Source organism: Hipposideros armiger, unplaced genomic scaffold (genome assembly GCF_001890085.2).
Source record: "Hipposideros armiger isolate ML-2016 unplaced genomic scaffold, ASM189008v1 scaffold_412, whole genome shotgun sequence".
Taxonomy (NCBI): Eukaryota; Metazoa; Chordata; class Mammalia; order Chiroptera; family Hipposideridae; genus Hipposideros; species Hipposideros armiger.
The window spans coordinates 1431671-1447312 of NW_017731762.1; the positions used below are offsets into that span (position 1 = coordinate 1431671).

Sequence of the window (15642 nt, forward strand, 5' to 3'; positions counted from 1 at the left end):
TTTTTTTTTTTTTTTTTTTTGTAATGGAGCTTTCGGTAATACTGGTTCCACAGACTTAACACAAATTCTCCTCTCCAATAAAGACAGCCACCCAGGGTCCTGATTACAGGAGGGGTCATAGCTCACTCCACTATCTATCCTCTCAAACCTTCATTTTGGTGTCACCTATATCATGTTAAACTGGCATAACTCCTTGTGAGTGGGCACAGTGCCAACATAACAGATGGCTGTGAGCTGGGCGTGCCAAGGGACCAGTATGTGCATCAAGTTTGACTATTAGAAATGGAGTTTCCATCCAGGACTGTCGTTCATATAAATATTTTTGTACATTTAGAGTTTTTATTTTTAAAGTTAATGCCCCAAGCTATGTTATACACACACACACACACACACACACACACACACACACACCCTCATACAGTTGCTTTAGACTTTTTTTAATTAAATGCTTAACCGGATTTTGAATATAAATAAATCGAGACTCAGTGGTACAGTACTGACAACACAGGCTATAATCTTTAACTTTAGGTCAGTGTTTCCAATCTAGCTACCTGGTTAAAATTTAGATCTTTATTAGTATGAGTGATATTGATATTCATTTATTTATTGAACCAGACTTTTACAAATTCCTATTCAAATGTCTCTAGGTAATTGTGAATTATATGTAACAAAATAACATAGTTATAGAAAATAAATAATAGAGAAAGAATAAAAAGATCGCAGCAATCACGATGACTTTATTTCTCCTTTTTCTTAGTTTTCACTTGCCCTATCCAGCTTTAAAAACTTAACCTGTGATCTGAGAAGGAAAACAAAACAAAATCCCAATAATTTAGGACTCTGTGGAATGACAAATATATGTAAATCCCAAGAATTTCGGTGTTTCGCAGCCAATACCTGTTTTCTGGATTCCTAGCATACAGAATATTAGCAAGTGCATATTTATCCCAAAAATACAGTGGACAGTAGAGGTCTGAAAGCTAAACAGAGTCAGTCCTCTCTGAGTATAACAGTCTGAAATCAACAATATAAATCACTCCCCAAAAGGCAACCAGAGCCAACAATAGAGTAACAAACAAAATGTGCTTTCTAGGCCATTGCCTTCTAGGACAATACCTCAAGCCGGTGATATTTTACAATCTGCCCTCACTGATGCTTCCAGGGACTACTCTTTGCCATTCCAAGTAAAATAATTACAAGAAGAGAGCAGAGCAAACATTTTTGAAGCGCTGATTTCCCTGCTCATCCCTGTGCTTTGTCCTTCCAATGAACTGATATGATGTAACATTCACAACAACCATGGGAGAGTAGACAGGACAATCCCCATTTTCCAGATGAGGAAATTATGTCTCAAAAGGATGAAGTTAAATTGCCCAAGGTCACACAGAGGCTAACTATTCAGAGCTGAGTTTCTCACCCTGATTTTTCTGATTTTGAAAACGCCGGTTCTTTGCACAATATCACGATGATCGTTTTTGGTTACCTAGCAAATGGAGTAAAACCAATAAGCAAACTTGGTGATTTCCTAAGGATTTGGGATGTGGCGGGGGGGTTCACAAACTTCATGATCCTAAGAGCAAGTGCAGCCAACCTGCCCAGCAGCCAATGAGCAATGAGGAGAAGTTTCTACCAATGCCGAAACTGAACTAAACAGGAACCCAAGAGTAAGCTAATTACTTTCAGGGGTGGGAAGTGTGAGGATGCAACTGCTTGAGTAGGGTATTTTATTGACAATATTTTCATCCTGCTGTCTGTCTTCTTTTGAGTCCTTTTAAGATTAATTGGTAGGTGTCTAGGACTTGCTTTAATCTTCTAGAACTATAAGCATGAGATGCTAGGGATAAACAGAAGTACATTCCGTTGCCTCCTGCTACATGAGCCAAACTTCAAAATTTCGGGGTTTTGGTGATAAAGCATGGCCACATATAAAACTATTTAACTTGAGGAAAGTATAGATTTTGTGAAAATATCTAAAAACTTAGGAGATGCAGCGTGTATGCATGTGTATTCATTAGAAAATAATCAAAATCAAGTTATCAAAAGAAAAATAAATTTTTAAAAACAATGTTTTGCAAAATCTATTCAGGATTTTCACAGATGATTTTCTTCTATTACAACTAGAAGGTTAATGTTAAAATAAAACAAAGGAAAAGCCTACAACCGTTACATCAGTTGTGTTCAGAGGAACATAAGTGACACATTGTATGTTGACCACTTACTTGCTTCTGAAATCTGTAAGAATTTTGCTGTCAAGTGAAACAGAGACCTTAACACTGTTTAAAATCCTGTTTTAGCATCCTCAAGTATTTTTATTACTTTTTTCAATGATTCATTGAATCAATAGTTGTTTTTTTTTTTAATGCTGTGTTTTCTTTTTGGGGAAAAAAAAGTCTCACAGTTTTCCACGGATTCAAAGAATGTTGTTGTAATAAGTGAGATTGTGATCCAGAATGCGAAAGGGAGTAACTGTTTCATTTCTTAGACTCTTGACTCTATTGTATTCCCCTTGCAAAATTAAATGTGGTTTGTTTTTTTTTATGATTTTTTTTTCTTTTAGTTTCATGGTACATTGCTATACTTGATGCGATTTCAGGGTAATTTTATACAATTTTGTAAATGACTTAAGTGATGTAATGTGCTGAAATACACAGTAAGGTGTTTTAAGATCTGTCATTTCCATTTAGAAGAAAAAAACCCCAAGTATTCAATAAGCATTTTAAAAGAATTCAAATTCAGAGCCCCTAGTGTGCAGAGAAGTTTGATTTACCTGTCTCCACCTCTCTCCCTTTCCTTCAGGCAAACAGGGGCCCTAGCTTTTAGAATTCATAAAGATCTTTGTTATTAAACAGCTAGTACTAAGCTCTCTGTTTCATATGAGAGCAAGATTCTTACAGATCTCAGGAGCAAGTAAGTAGTCAGTATACAATGTGTCACTTATTTTCCTCAGAACACAGCTGATGTAATGGTTACAGGCTTTTGTTTTGTTTTGTTTTGTTTTAACATAAACCATCCATTCTAGGTCCTGAAACACTGCATACAGACTTAGTTATAAAATCACAATACCTATTATTTTTTGGGGTTCTATATTTCTCATGACTCTCATAGTTAACCGGCAGTGCCTTTAAGTGTACTGAAATAGCACCAAATGCTAAGCCTAACCTTGCAAATAAAACAGGTTGTTTAGAATTAATATATCTTTTCATATGTTTTCAGATCATTCAAGCCACTGTCAATTTCCCCTTAATAAAGCTAATCTTCAGTTCTGCGTATAGCCACAGTATGCCAGTACGATTTACATTTTGATTCACCGTAAAATTCTAACTTTCCATATTATTTCATTCTAGAGTTCCAGTTGCTTTATTTAATAGATTGTCCTTTGATCTCCTGGAGACAATTGCATTTTACTTCTCTAATGAAGCTTGTATTATTATAGCCAAGTGAATGTTGCACCAAATGGTAGAAGAAATCCCAAAGGGAAGTATGCCTTTCTCCATGGAGGCTGGAAAAAGCAGCATGATTCATTTTTGAGTTATCAGACAGTTTGTCCCCAAATCCCTATTTCATGCCATTATTTTACTTTGCATTCCAAGGTATTTTGTAAAAAAACACGCATTTTCAAGGTTCTCGGAGTTAGTTGTAACAACTAACCAGTTAACTAAGTTAATGTGTCATCTTTCATTCAGTGGACAGAACCCACAACTGGAGCAAAAGGCATGCAGTGTTGCCTCTTGTTTCTGATATTTTTGGCAAATATTTTTGTCCTCTTACTTACACTTTAATAATTTGTCACTGGCATTTCTGGAAATTAATGTTCAAGGGGCCTCATGCAATTTATTCAACAATAATGAAAAATTTAGCCAAAATCCCAGTGGTTGAACTGAATGTGAAAGAACTCGGTGCTTTCAAACTATTTTCTGTGTGTTGTGTTTCTCTGTATTTTATCTCCATAGTTTTATGGTTTTGAGTAAAAGAAGGGATTAAAGATAAAGTGTAGGACATGGAGGGGGAGAGAGGAAGTCTGTCTAATCCATAGATAGAAACTTGGAAAATTTGATCTATAGTCATAACCAGCACTGATTCATGAGTAGTCCTGTTTTTTGTTAACTTTTAACGTTAGAACTCAAAGTTTTATAACCTCTCACTCATCTGTGTTTTCTCCCAGAATTTTACTTGTACGTACAGTTAGAGGTTGTCTGTTGAGATCGGCTTGATTCCTTCTAATTGAAAGTGATAGCCAGGCTGAAGCTTTACTTCTAGAATGTCAGGATAAGTAGCCTGAGTTCCCGCCTGAAGGCAACGGAGAGCCATTCCAAGATCTTAATTGAGGGTGGGAAACAGGTTCAGGTTTGTTTTAGCAGTGCATCTTGCCAAAGTCTGGAAGACTGATTGGAAAAGGATAAGACAGGAGGTAGGGGAATTAACCATCAAGAGATAGATTTGGTGGGGTCTGAACTGAGCAAACATCTCAGGAAGGGGAAAAGGCAAGGAAACTTGAAAGATACTCTGGATGCAGAGTTGACAGACTTCGTGATTGATTAGATATGACGAGTGAGGACAATAAAAAAATCTAATAGGACTCCAGGATTTTGAGAAGATAATCAGACTCACTCAGGAAAATCTATTCCTTGGGCCTATAAGTCTGATCAGAAGATGAACGTTAGGCCTTCGTAGATTGGCAATATTGTCAGCCATCTTCTCAGACCCAATTCCTGGTTCATTGTGAAAAGTGGTATTGACATTAGCCATTGTGTCAAGAGCTCAGATACCTGTCTGAAGGAGCTTAGAAATAATGAATTTTCCTGATGGAGTGGTAGTTTAGGAAATTATCAGGCAATTATAAAATGATCAATAGTCAAAATACTAATAAGAATAATTCACATCAGAGAAGCCTATTCCGCAACAAATGAAACTTGGCCTGTGTTGTTACAACAGGGATTTGAATAACTAGAAACAGATACATCATGAGCATAATGCATATCTGTGGTTTTAAAGCAGTGGGGATGGGAGGGGGCAGTCTGGAAAACAAACAGGTGTAAAGATTTCAAACAATGTACGATGTACTTCTGTTTACAGCACAATTTGATTTTACATACCGTCCTGTATAGTAACTTGAAAACTATTAAATGAGAACCGTAGCTAGCAATGCATGCAAAATATTCATTCATTGTTGTAAACTACAAAAATATTGCTTTTATGCAAAGAGAATGCCATTGTAGAATTTTAAAAGGCATAGATATAAAAGGCTCAGGATTGGAGCCATTTAAACAAACTCACTAGAATATAGTAGATGATTAAAATACAATCTATAATTACATTACACTGGTATCAGGTAAGGATAAAAGCCTATAAATACACTGGGGTCAGGGTAAGCATAAAAAATGAAACAGTTATTTGAATAATCTGAGATCAAGTTGCAGTAATTAAAAACGAATGTATTATTCAAATGAAGGAATTAGGTTACAACACTCCTCGTATGAAAATATTATTGTGACAGACTGAAATAAGTTGGAAATGATTTTGATTAAAAAATGGGAAAAGGACTGTAATAACTTTCACTGGGGAAAAGTAGACAATCAGGGAAAATATCAAAAACATTTTTTTGGCTGCCAGATGAGAGACTAACAGAGGTTAGCTGTTCAAATTCTTTTTGATATCTTAAACTTGCAACAGTTAAGCTTCTGTTGCTATTTTATTAAAGGATTTAATTTCCCAAATCATTCAAAGTTTTCAATTTTTTTCCAAAATTTTTTCAAAATCCCTTTCTCTTTGCATAAAAGCAATATTTTTGTAGTTTACAATGATGCATGAATTATTTTTTATGCATTGCTGGCTATAGTTCTCAATAATTTCAGAGTAACTATATAGGATGATATGTAAAATCAAACTATGCTTCATAAACAGAAGCACCTCTCTGTATAGATGATAGATAGATAGATCTACATATATAAAATTATATTTATGTGTGTGTATATATATACATACTTGTATACATATGTATATAATTTTTTCCTGTAAAAATGTACACAGACCTGGGGATGGGGGAGGAATGTTATTACTTTAGCATTTTCATACTTTAGCATGAAAATTTTTATTTACTTTATAGCAAGCATCTCCAGTGAAATATGCAATTTCATATGTCATTTTTTGAGGGAAAACTTACCTTAATGAGGACACACACACACGTGTCCTTTTTCTGTATAAGGATGACATTCATTCGCACTGTACTGAAAGGTTTATGCTCTCATTTTTCATTATTATATGTAGAAACTGCACAGTTAAATCCATGTTATCATCCAAAAAGTAAAATGACCCAAAAATAACAATATCAATATGACCAGGTCCTAGGAAAACAGAAACATCAATTGAGGCAGAATAAACATTTTTTTTAATATTTATGAAGAAATGCGTCTTAAAAGAAGGTAGTGTAATGTTTTTCTTAGGTATTTTTGTGGCTACATTGGGGAGTTTGGTTACTAAGGCCAGAGAATATATTTTGATAACTTACTTTATATAATCTCCTCCCTTTCATTTCATACAATTAACTAATTTTAAAAACCTACAAGAACAATAACATGCTATGACTACCTGCTAATCCCACTATACCTTGTTAGTGGGGAAAAAACGGGACTCTTGTCAGCTCTCTACTATTTTAAACCTGGAAATGTACAAATATTTCTAGAACCACAGAAATATTTCTTTATGAATCCACTAGAAGTACCCGCTTCCCTCCCTTACAATGTCATTAGTCACCTACAAGATGTAGCGTCTGAGAGAGTAATGTTATATCCATGCTGCACATTTAAATTACACCCCCACCATCAAGCCTCCCTCCCAAAGGGATAAGGATCCTTTGTCAAAGTTGACAATAATGAGGGTTTTCCTGTGTTTGTTAGACCGATGACTTGATTGTGTCCTCTTTCACTAGTTGAGAGGCTGCATTCACAATGAGCTTTGGAGCCAACTTGGGTTCCAGACCCATAATTTAGAATCTCTATAAATGTGGACAATTAATCTCTTTAAGCCTTTCTTTCAATGGACATAATAACAAGAAGTTGTTTAGAGGAAAAATAAAAAAAGAGATTTCTTAGTAAAGGTTTAACAACTTTTTACTAACCATTGTTAATACAAAGTCATGAACTCATATCAATCCCACAGCAGTCCTACATATGCTGGGAGATGAGTTACTCTCCTGAGGAAAAAAAACTATATATATATATATATATATATATATATATATATATGTACACACACACACACACACACACACACACACACAACTGGCTGTGTGAACTTTCATACACCACCTAACTATAAAGAGCTCGATTTTTTTTATTAGTAACAGGAGGTTCAGAAGCCCTCATGGTTTCTACCAGCAATGAATACTGAGAATCTGACATTTGATGGAGTAAGATGAATATATGCTTTGAGATGTCTTATTTCAATATCTTTATTGGGAAAGAGGAGGGAAAAAAAGCTCAGGTTTCTTTCTCCAAGGATAGTTTGTCATCTATTGGGATTTGCATGTTTTTCGTTAATTTTTATATTGTTTTACTTTATATCCTCTGAAAAACAGATTCAGCCAAGACGGAAACATTGTCACTAATGAAGCACATGTTATTGTGCTAAAATAAAAGCGGACCTTTCCGCTGAGCGAGGTTTAGCTTAGCTACTCAAGCCACTCAAGATAAAAATCTAAAGGCTCTATCATGAGTTTATTTCAGCCATCCTTCTTTTGTTTTTGTTTTTTATATTCACTCTCTGATGAACCCCCCCTCCCCACCCAAGGTCCCTTCTTAGCTTCACTGGCCACTTCCTGGCCCACTGGCCCAAATGCAGTGTCCTATTATGGGATACTTCTAAAATTTAGATAAATGTTCTCTAGAGTCAGAATCCTGCCTTTTTCTCCTCTCCTTGCCTCCCCCCCCCACCCGCTTCGTTTTGTTTGAGGTCAGAAGAGGGAGATCCGTGTTTCTGACTTTATTATCATGTTTCTTATGTCAGAAGTTTGTTGGTTCTCAAAGACTAAAATCCTAAAATGAGCCTTGATTTTGAACTTTTATTTTTATGCTGTATCTCCTTTGCCTGTCTTTCCTCTTATCACTGCTTATAAAACATTACCACAATTTGTCCTTAGCCTGACCCTACCTCTGTTGAAATCCTTTCAAACCTTAATTATATCCTGTCTTGACTTTTTCAGTTCCTTCTTCAGCAATCTTCCACTCCCTAAAATTTTGGCTCTACTGAATACTTCAACTAGATCATTCTGGTAAAGCCTTTGTGTACAGAAAAAAAAATGTCATAACCTCAACAATTTATCCCCTTATTTTATTCCATTTTAATAGAGATATAAAGAAAGATAACTTAAACTGCTATATCTTCCTTACTTCTATTAAAAAAATTTATTGGAAAAAATGGATTGATTCCCTTGTTTTGTCCCCAAATTCCACCTTCATTTTCTGTTTCCCTTTTTATTTATATTTTAATTTTTATCAGGCCATAGGTAGAATAGATATCAGATTGATCGTTTATCCTTGATCTAGTTAATTTAGAACTGAAAGAGTGGTTCATGAAAATATTGGAAAGAGTTACAGCAGGGATTTGCAGAATTCCAACAGATTTCCCTTAGCCACCCGCTAGGTGCCAGTAACAGTGCGTCCCTCAGTGTTCCCTAAAGCAGTTTTCCTAATGATATGGAGTTAACTGCTCAGCGCCATCCTCCACAGAACGGCCAGAGAGATGAACCATGCAGATGATGCACTATTGCACCACCCAGAGAGAAGTTCTTCAAACTTACAAACGCTTATGAGAGGGAGAGGGAGGGAGGGGGAGGGAGAGGGAGAGAGATGGAGGGAGGGAGAAGGTACTGATCTCAAGGAAAGTAGTTAAACACAAACTGAAGCCATGTGATTTTCTGTTCCAAAATTTATTTCCAACTCCTATAATATTAAAATAATAGCTCATGTCCAAGGATCCCCCTATTATTGTGAGTAAAAGTGATACCACATAGAAAATGTTTACAAAATGTTGCACAATAAGCTATATTTTCACTTATGCTTCTAATTCATAACTTAACCTTAAAGGTTACTTTATTTTGTTACCTAAGTTGTAAATTAAGTCTTCCATTATCCTGAATAACATCTGAATATCTTGGCTACTCCAAGCCATTAAACCTAATAGCCGCATTTAGAAGTTCAAAACCAAAATGCAATAGTATTCACCAAAAATAAATAAATAAAAACTAAAATAAGTAAATAAAAAAAGAATAGAAGCGCAAACAAAAAACCTCACCCAGTGTGACTCTGATAGGTAGGTAGATAGCTGTGGTGAATTTAAGAGAGTACCACCCAGCTCAGAAAGTCATAAAGCAATGCCCAGCTCCATCTCCTATGAATCCACTTCCACATCACCCTTCTACTTCCTGCTTTGTTTACACCCAGCCTCTTTCTAATGCAAAGGATTTAATGAAGTGTATTTTTGACCTGAGCATTGAGAAATACGTTGCTGTAATAGTCTTGACGTAGTCCAAGTCCTTTTTGCTGATGAACTTCTTGAGGGGCTGCACTCTTGAGGGTCATAGTCTTCCCTGCTGCTCTCCCTGCTGTAAACCACACCCTGCTTCCAAGGCCCGACCTGGAGGGCCGTCCTTGAGGAGAGCCTCCATGCAGAGGGTCCCCCTCACTGTCTTCCCCTCCTTGCTCTTTTTCGTTTTACTTGAGCCTCATACCTGAAGGTCACTGATAAAATGGGACATAAAACATGAGTATATTTCACCAAATCCTGTCACAACAGCATCCAACTCAGAAGGATCAGTTAAACACTGAGAGAAATAGTCTCTCCTTTGTTTGTTTGTTTGTTTTTCAATTACAGCTGATCTTTTTTCTTAAATGCAGTGATGAGTACATTTTTCTGTAGCTAAATAACACCAGTCTGAGGATGTTTGCACCCATTTTGGAATAAAAACAACATATTTTATTGTTACTCTTAAAGAAAACAATTGGTACCCTCTTGAATATAGCATCGAATCATTTGTGCAAATTAATGCACAGTAAAACTTAACCATTCCAAACTGCACACTAAAATGGAACAGAAGGCCATACGAGTCTTAGAAAAATCACTTGGCTCCGGCTTTATCATCACACAAGCAAAATTTTGAGATTTTGCAGTTCATTCCCCTAAGATCACCCACTCATCTGCAAAAGCCTTGGCAGGAGGCCACCCTGCCTGCCTTCCACACTGCCCTCCTAACTCAACTGTCAAGGGCCGACCTTGAAAATGGATTTTCAAAGCACTGGGCAGAGCCACAACTCCCTTTCTGTTTGTGGAGTTACAATGACTTGGAGCCCCATTTCTTCCTTTGAAATTATACCATGTGTTGACTGAGCACTTATTTTTTCATTTCTCTTTTTTTGTTAATGCTAATATAATTTGTGAGAAATGCTAAATGTTCTCAAATGGTATTAAGATTATAGAGTAGCTATATTGTACATGTTCTAAAAATACATGTGTTAAGGAGATCTTACAAATGATGGTCAGATACAACGTGATGATTGTGGTACGTAGTCCCAGTGACGTTTCCACACTCAGTAGCCACTCGCTTCCGTGGGACTTTGCCTGGAAATTCAACAATTAAACTCTTTACATTTTGAGACTCACTGTTAAGCAGATATACAGTTGGGACTCTGATCCAGGACTTCAACTTAAGAATGACAGGGGCTGAGAATATAGTGTGACGTTGGATTCCTTTGCCATATGCAAGGTCAAATTAAAATCAAGTGGGGAAAAATACTCAGCCAATGACAGAATGATACAAAGATGTAGGAGAAGGTGAGTGGGGAGGGATTTATAAGGATGGTCAGATAAAATTCCTTATACTGTTTAATTGTCACTAGAGGGAATGAAATACTGCTAGTTATAGAAACCTAATGGTGATTAGAAAATAACAAAGTTTTAAAGTTCAGAGCAAAGTATCTTCCAACTGGAGGAGGAGAAGGCAGGTAGGGAAACTAAAGAAGAAAACCTGAAGAACACCACTTGGGACATACTTTTTCTACAGTGTTATTTAACTTTACATGTATAATATCATTCAAAACTAGTTTTTGTTTTGTTTTTTTTTCTACCTCAACACAAACACATAACTCCCCATAACATTCAGGGGCAGTATATGTGTCTCAGTAATCATAAAATATTTACTCAAAGAGTTTTATTACAAGAAGACTTTAAAACATTCGTAATGCATATTATAAACCCATTCCAAAGTAAGGCCTTCCCATTCTTCATTTAAAAAAGTAAAGTGGGGGAAAAAAAGGCAAAGAAATGGCAATGGCCTTCTTTTTAGGCCGAAAATTTATTTTGTGTGTTTATGTTATACTTCAGGAACTCGGGCTTCTGTTCTTTTCCTGTTTCGGGGGTGTGGGGGAAGGTTACATCTTTATGCTGTGTTATCTTCACAGGGGCACGTGAGTTGAATGCAGTTGCCATTTAGATGAGCATCGGAGGATTGTCTATAAATTACCACAAAGTTGTTTAGTCAATTAACAGAAATCTTAGGGGATTATAAAGCTTGGTATAGCAACTTCACATTTAGGATAACACAGAATTAAATAAATAAAGCCCATATTTTCTTTTCTTCCGGTTGGGCTCATAGAATGCACCGAGCGCCATCTGCTGGTCATTAGTTTTTCAAAACTATTTTGTTACCCAAACTATTCAGTCAGTTGAAATCAAGACTAGGTATACAAAGATAAATATGTATTGAGAGCGATTTGTGAAGAAAATCAAAGTGTATCTACATGCTATAAATATACCTCATTTCACATGAAAGTGTTTTATTATAATCCATTATATAATAATTTTAAAATTTGCTTTAGGATAAAGATCCAGCAAATTTCAGATAAGAAGTGAGTAGTTTCCATATATTTTAGAATAGACCATCATGAAAGTTTTAGATATAGAAGTAATAACTATTAAAGTTTTCTGGTTTCACTTAAATCATGACATGAAAATACCTACCTAGTGCAAATTTTCTTTTAATTCAAAGTAAATAAAACAGCATACCACCATTTCTGTGAGTGTATTTGGAAGCAGTTAGTGAACATGGAAGTTTAATCTTAATCATTATCTTTAATCATTAAACTATAATTTAAATTATGTTAAGGGTTTTGGGGGGGGGTTAATTTTGTAAACATTGTAAGTCAACATACTTCAACATGTTCACACTTACTCCATGTTTGCATTTTTTAAAATCTGTGCGCAAAGAATCTCAAAGTCTTGATAAAAGTCTCAAACATAGAATGAAAAGGAAACATAGTACTTCTAGAAAGAATTCTACTCACAGCGTCTTTGAAGATTTTTGTCTTATTTAAAATCTGTGTCAGTTCTTTTCCTAATATTTGGTGTCTCTGAAATTTCAAGGAACATAAGAATACGTGATGTTGCCTGCATTTCAGGTTCTCCGTAACCCACACAGAAAACCAGACGCACGGCTCCCTGTTAACTTTCTTCTTCAGATCAGGCACAATAAGAAGCAGGCACATGAGCGCGTCCACTTCCACCGTTCCTATGGAAGGCAGTTATTCGTTCTGTTGTATTTAACAGTAGATTATAAAGGGAAATGATTGCCTACATGGAAGCTCTCAGAACAACAAAATAAAATGAAAAATGTTAAATTGTTTTAATAAGAAAACCTGACACAAGTTATCCCAGAATGTGAACCTTAGTAACAGGAGTTGGTCATTGTTCATCGTAATACATAGTCAGCCTCTAGTCTCCGTCCGTAGAATTACTGAATCTTATGAAAGGATAACATGAATACCTTGAAAAAAAGGAACATCCTCTGGGCAGCAAAGGGATATGAAAAAAGTGAGATAGATAGATAAATAGATAGATAGATAGATAATCAACATGAGGGCAGTTTGTGTGTATAATATCATTTTGTAATAAATCGTATATTTTGTGAAGAGAAAATTAGAGTAAATATACTTAAAAGTTAATAAACTTTTAAAAAGCACGGAATGATGTTGGCTTTTCTGACAGAGGTTTCCTGAAAAACACAATGCGAAGGAATTTAACCCCTTTTCCTATAATAGTTTCTCTCTTCTGTGGATGTATCTGTCTAGTCAGCACCTCCTAAGGGGTAGGATTTCTCCTAAGAACAAGGAGTTTCTGATCATTGGAACCCACTGTTGTTGACACCCACCTTCTGGGAGGAGGAGGCTGTGGGCAGAGTGCCTCTAAGTGCTTGGGGGCCCTAGAATACAGAAGCCCTCAGAGGACCACAAGTGCAGGACCCTGCCAGCTACTTNTGAGTTGAAAACTTCTTTTGTAAAAAACAACCATAGCTGGATTTACCAATAATATACATTTACTAATAATGGTAAATTATTACTAATAATGTAAGTCATCCGGTTCATCCCTGAAATCCAATGACTCAGAAAGACCAAACCTGAGTGGCAGTGCCCGGCTCTGCCCTTCCCATCTCTCCATGACACAGACTCAATAAACTGTATTCTAGAGGAAAGATTAGGTGCAAATGATTCCTTGTCTAGACCTGTAAGCAATTTGGATCTGTATGCACATCAGAGAAGGCATCGCAGCCGATGGCAGAAGCCTTCCCTGGAAAAAAGCTCACCAGTAGAAATACCACCACTTAACCCTTATCTTTTTTTTCTTTTCTTGCCTTTTTTTTTTTTTTATTAGTTTCAGGTGTACGAAGCAATGTAAAAGTTAGACACTTCACCCCTCACAAAGTGATAACCCCTCTCCCCCAAACTATTGCCCCTCTGACCACATACATGTCTATTACAATTCCATTGACTCTCTTCCCTGTACCGACCACTTAGCACTTTTCAATGCTCATCTGATTCTACAATGATGGCTTTGACCTTCCTTATTTGTAAATAAATACGTCAATCTGTTTTTCAACTTGGGTAAATCTGGATGCTTTCAGATACGTAGAGTCAAAGTAAAAAAAAAAAGCTGAATTGTTTTCTAGTCTTAGTAAATCTGTGTTTTACTTTGAAACTTTCACACACATCTGAGGTATGTCATCTTAGCTTTATTTTTTCCACAAACATGTATTGTCATGGATGCTGCTTTGTTTGTTTACCTTTAAAACTTAATCAGCTGGTTTAATTAATTGTCCAAGGAACCTCTAAAATGATGTCCTGATTCTTCTGTGCAACTCTGCCATGTCATATGGTGTTGTTATCTGTTCCACCAGATTTTTACCACAAATTGTTTAAAAACTATGATCTCTTTGAGGGCAGAAAAATGAAGTGCAGTTGAAAAGACAGTAATGCTGACAGATAAACAGAGCAATATTACTTATCAGAATGGGTACAGTTTTTGCTTGCTTAATGAGTACAACATATAGCCCTGAAATATATACACAATGAAAAAAGCTTTATAACATATCAAGTATGCCGCATTATTTCAGCCATAACTGTACAGGATACGTATCTAGGCCTGAGAGTGTAGATAACAAAATATAAGTGCTTTGCCTGTCTAAACATGTTAAATAAATGAGCATTCACTATCGCATTCCAATACATTAGAAGATGTACTTGCATAGTTAGTTTTCTTTTTAATGCACCACACGTGATCATTTGAAGCCTAGAGCCAGAGTATATCTTAGTGTTTGAAGAAAGAGTTCTTTTCATTTAAACAAATCTTTATTTAAATAAGCCTTTTGAAAAGGATCTTTAGCGTATCTTCTTTTCAGGAAGTTCAATCAGGGTAAATGGAGATAAAGAAGCCACACTAGAAGGCACATTATATAAGTAAAGATCACTCAGCCAAAAAAAAAAAATATATATATATATGTCAGCAGACATAAGGAGCATAAAACTAACCGAATTTTATTCTAAATTTCTAGATTTTAGGTGCTTTTGTTTACTTGTAGTTTTACTTTTGTAGTTTTAAGCATTTGGTATTGACGTAATAAAAGTATTTGGGGAAGAGACAGTGTGAGCGAGGAAGAGAGGAAGAAAGAGAAATAACTTCTTTCTTTCAAAAGGAACAGAAAGAGTACCTTCAAATGCTCACCTGAAATAAACTTCTGCAGTTAGATCCTTACCTTGATTATTCTCAGGCATGATACCACATCATATAGCATGGTTAATGATTAAGGCGAGCCCAGAAGGCAAACAGTTGACAAAACTCTCTACAGATTATGCCTAACTTGGTTCTTAGTCTTCTGCTGTTGGCCACTGAACAGTTCCTTTAATGCAAGGGATACAATTTTGCACATTGGAGACAAGAGGAGTACAGCTCTTGTGTTGATCAAACACTCCACCCTAGGAGGAACGGAAGTGAAAGACATGAGAAGGTGCTATTGACATCAACCTCATGTACAACAGGCTAAGCATTCTATGTCAGTGCTATCTTTCTCTTCTTCTTAATAGGCGGTCAGCTTTGGTGCACAACTACGAAGGCCATCTCTGAGGGTGAAGAGCTAATTGCGTTTGTGGTGGATTTTGACTCAAGGCTACAAGCTGCCAGTCAGATGACTCTTACAGAAGGGATGTACCCTGCACGCCTGCTGGACTCAATTCAGCTGCTTCCTCAGCAAGCTGCCATGGCTTCTATTTTGCCTACAGCTATTGTCAATAGTAAGTGCTGAGTGCAATAGCCCAGTATAAGAGC

At 36.2% G+C, this 15642-nt stretch overlaps 1 protein-coding gene across 1 annotated transcript in view; it reads left to right on the forward strand.

Annotated features, from left to right (window-relative positions):
• The window catches only part of ZFPM2 (zinc finger protein, FOG family member 2), a 377030-nt gene that overhangs the window by 330873 nt on the left and 30515 nt on the right, over positions 1-15642 (forward strand). Inside the window, exon 7 of the mRNA XM_019663971.1 lies at positions 15402-15608. Within this exon, the coding sequence (XP_019519516.1) occupies positions 15402-15608 (207 nt within the window). The remainder of the gene's footprint in view (positions 1-15401; positions 15609-15642) is intronic.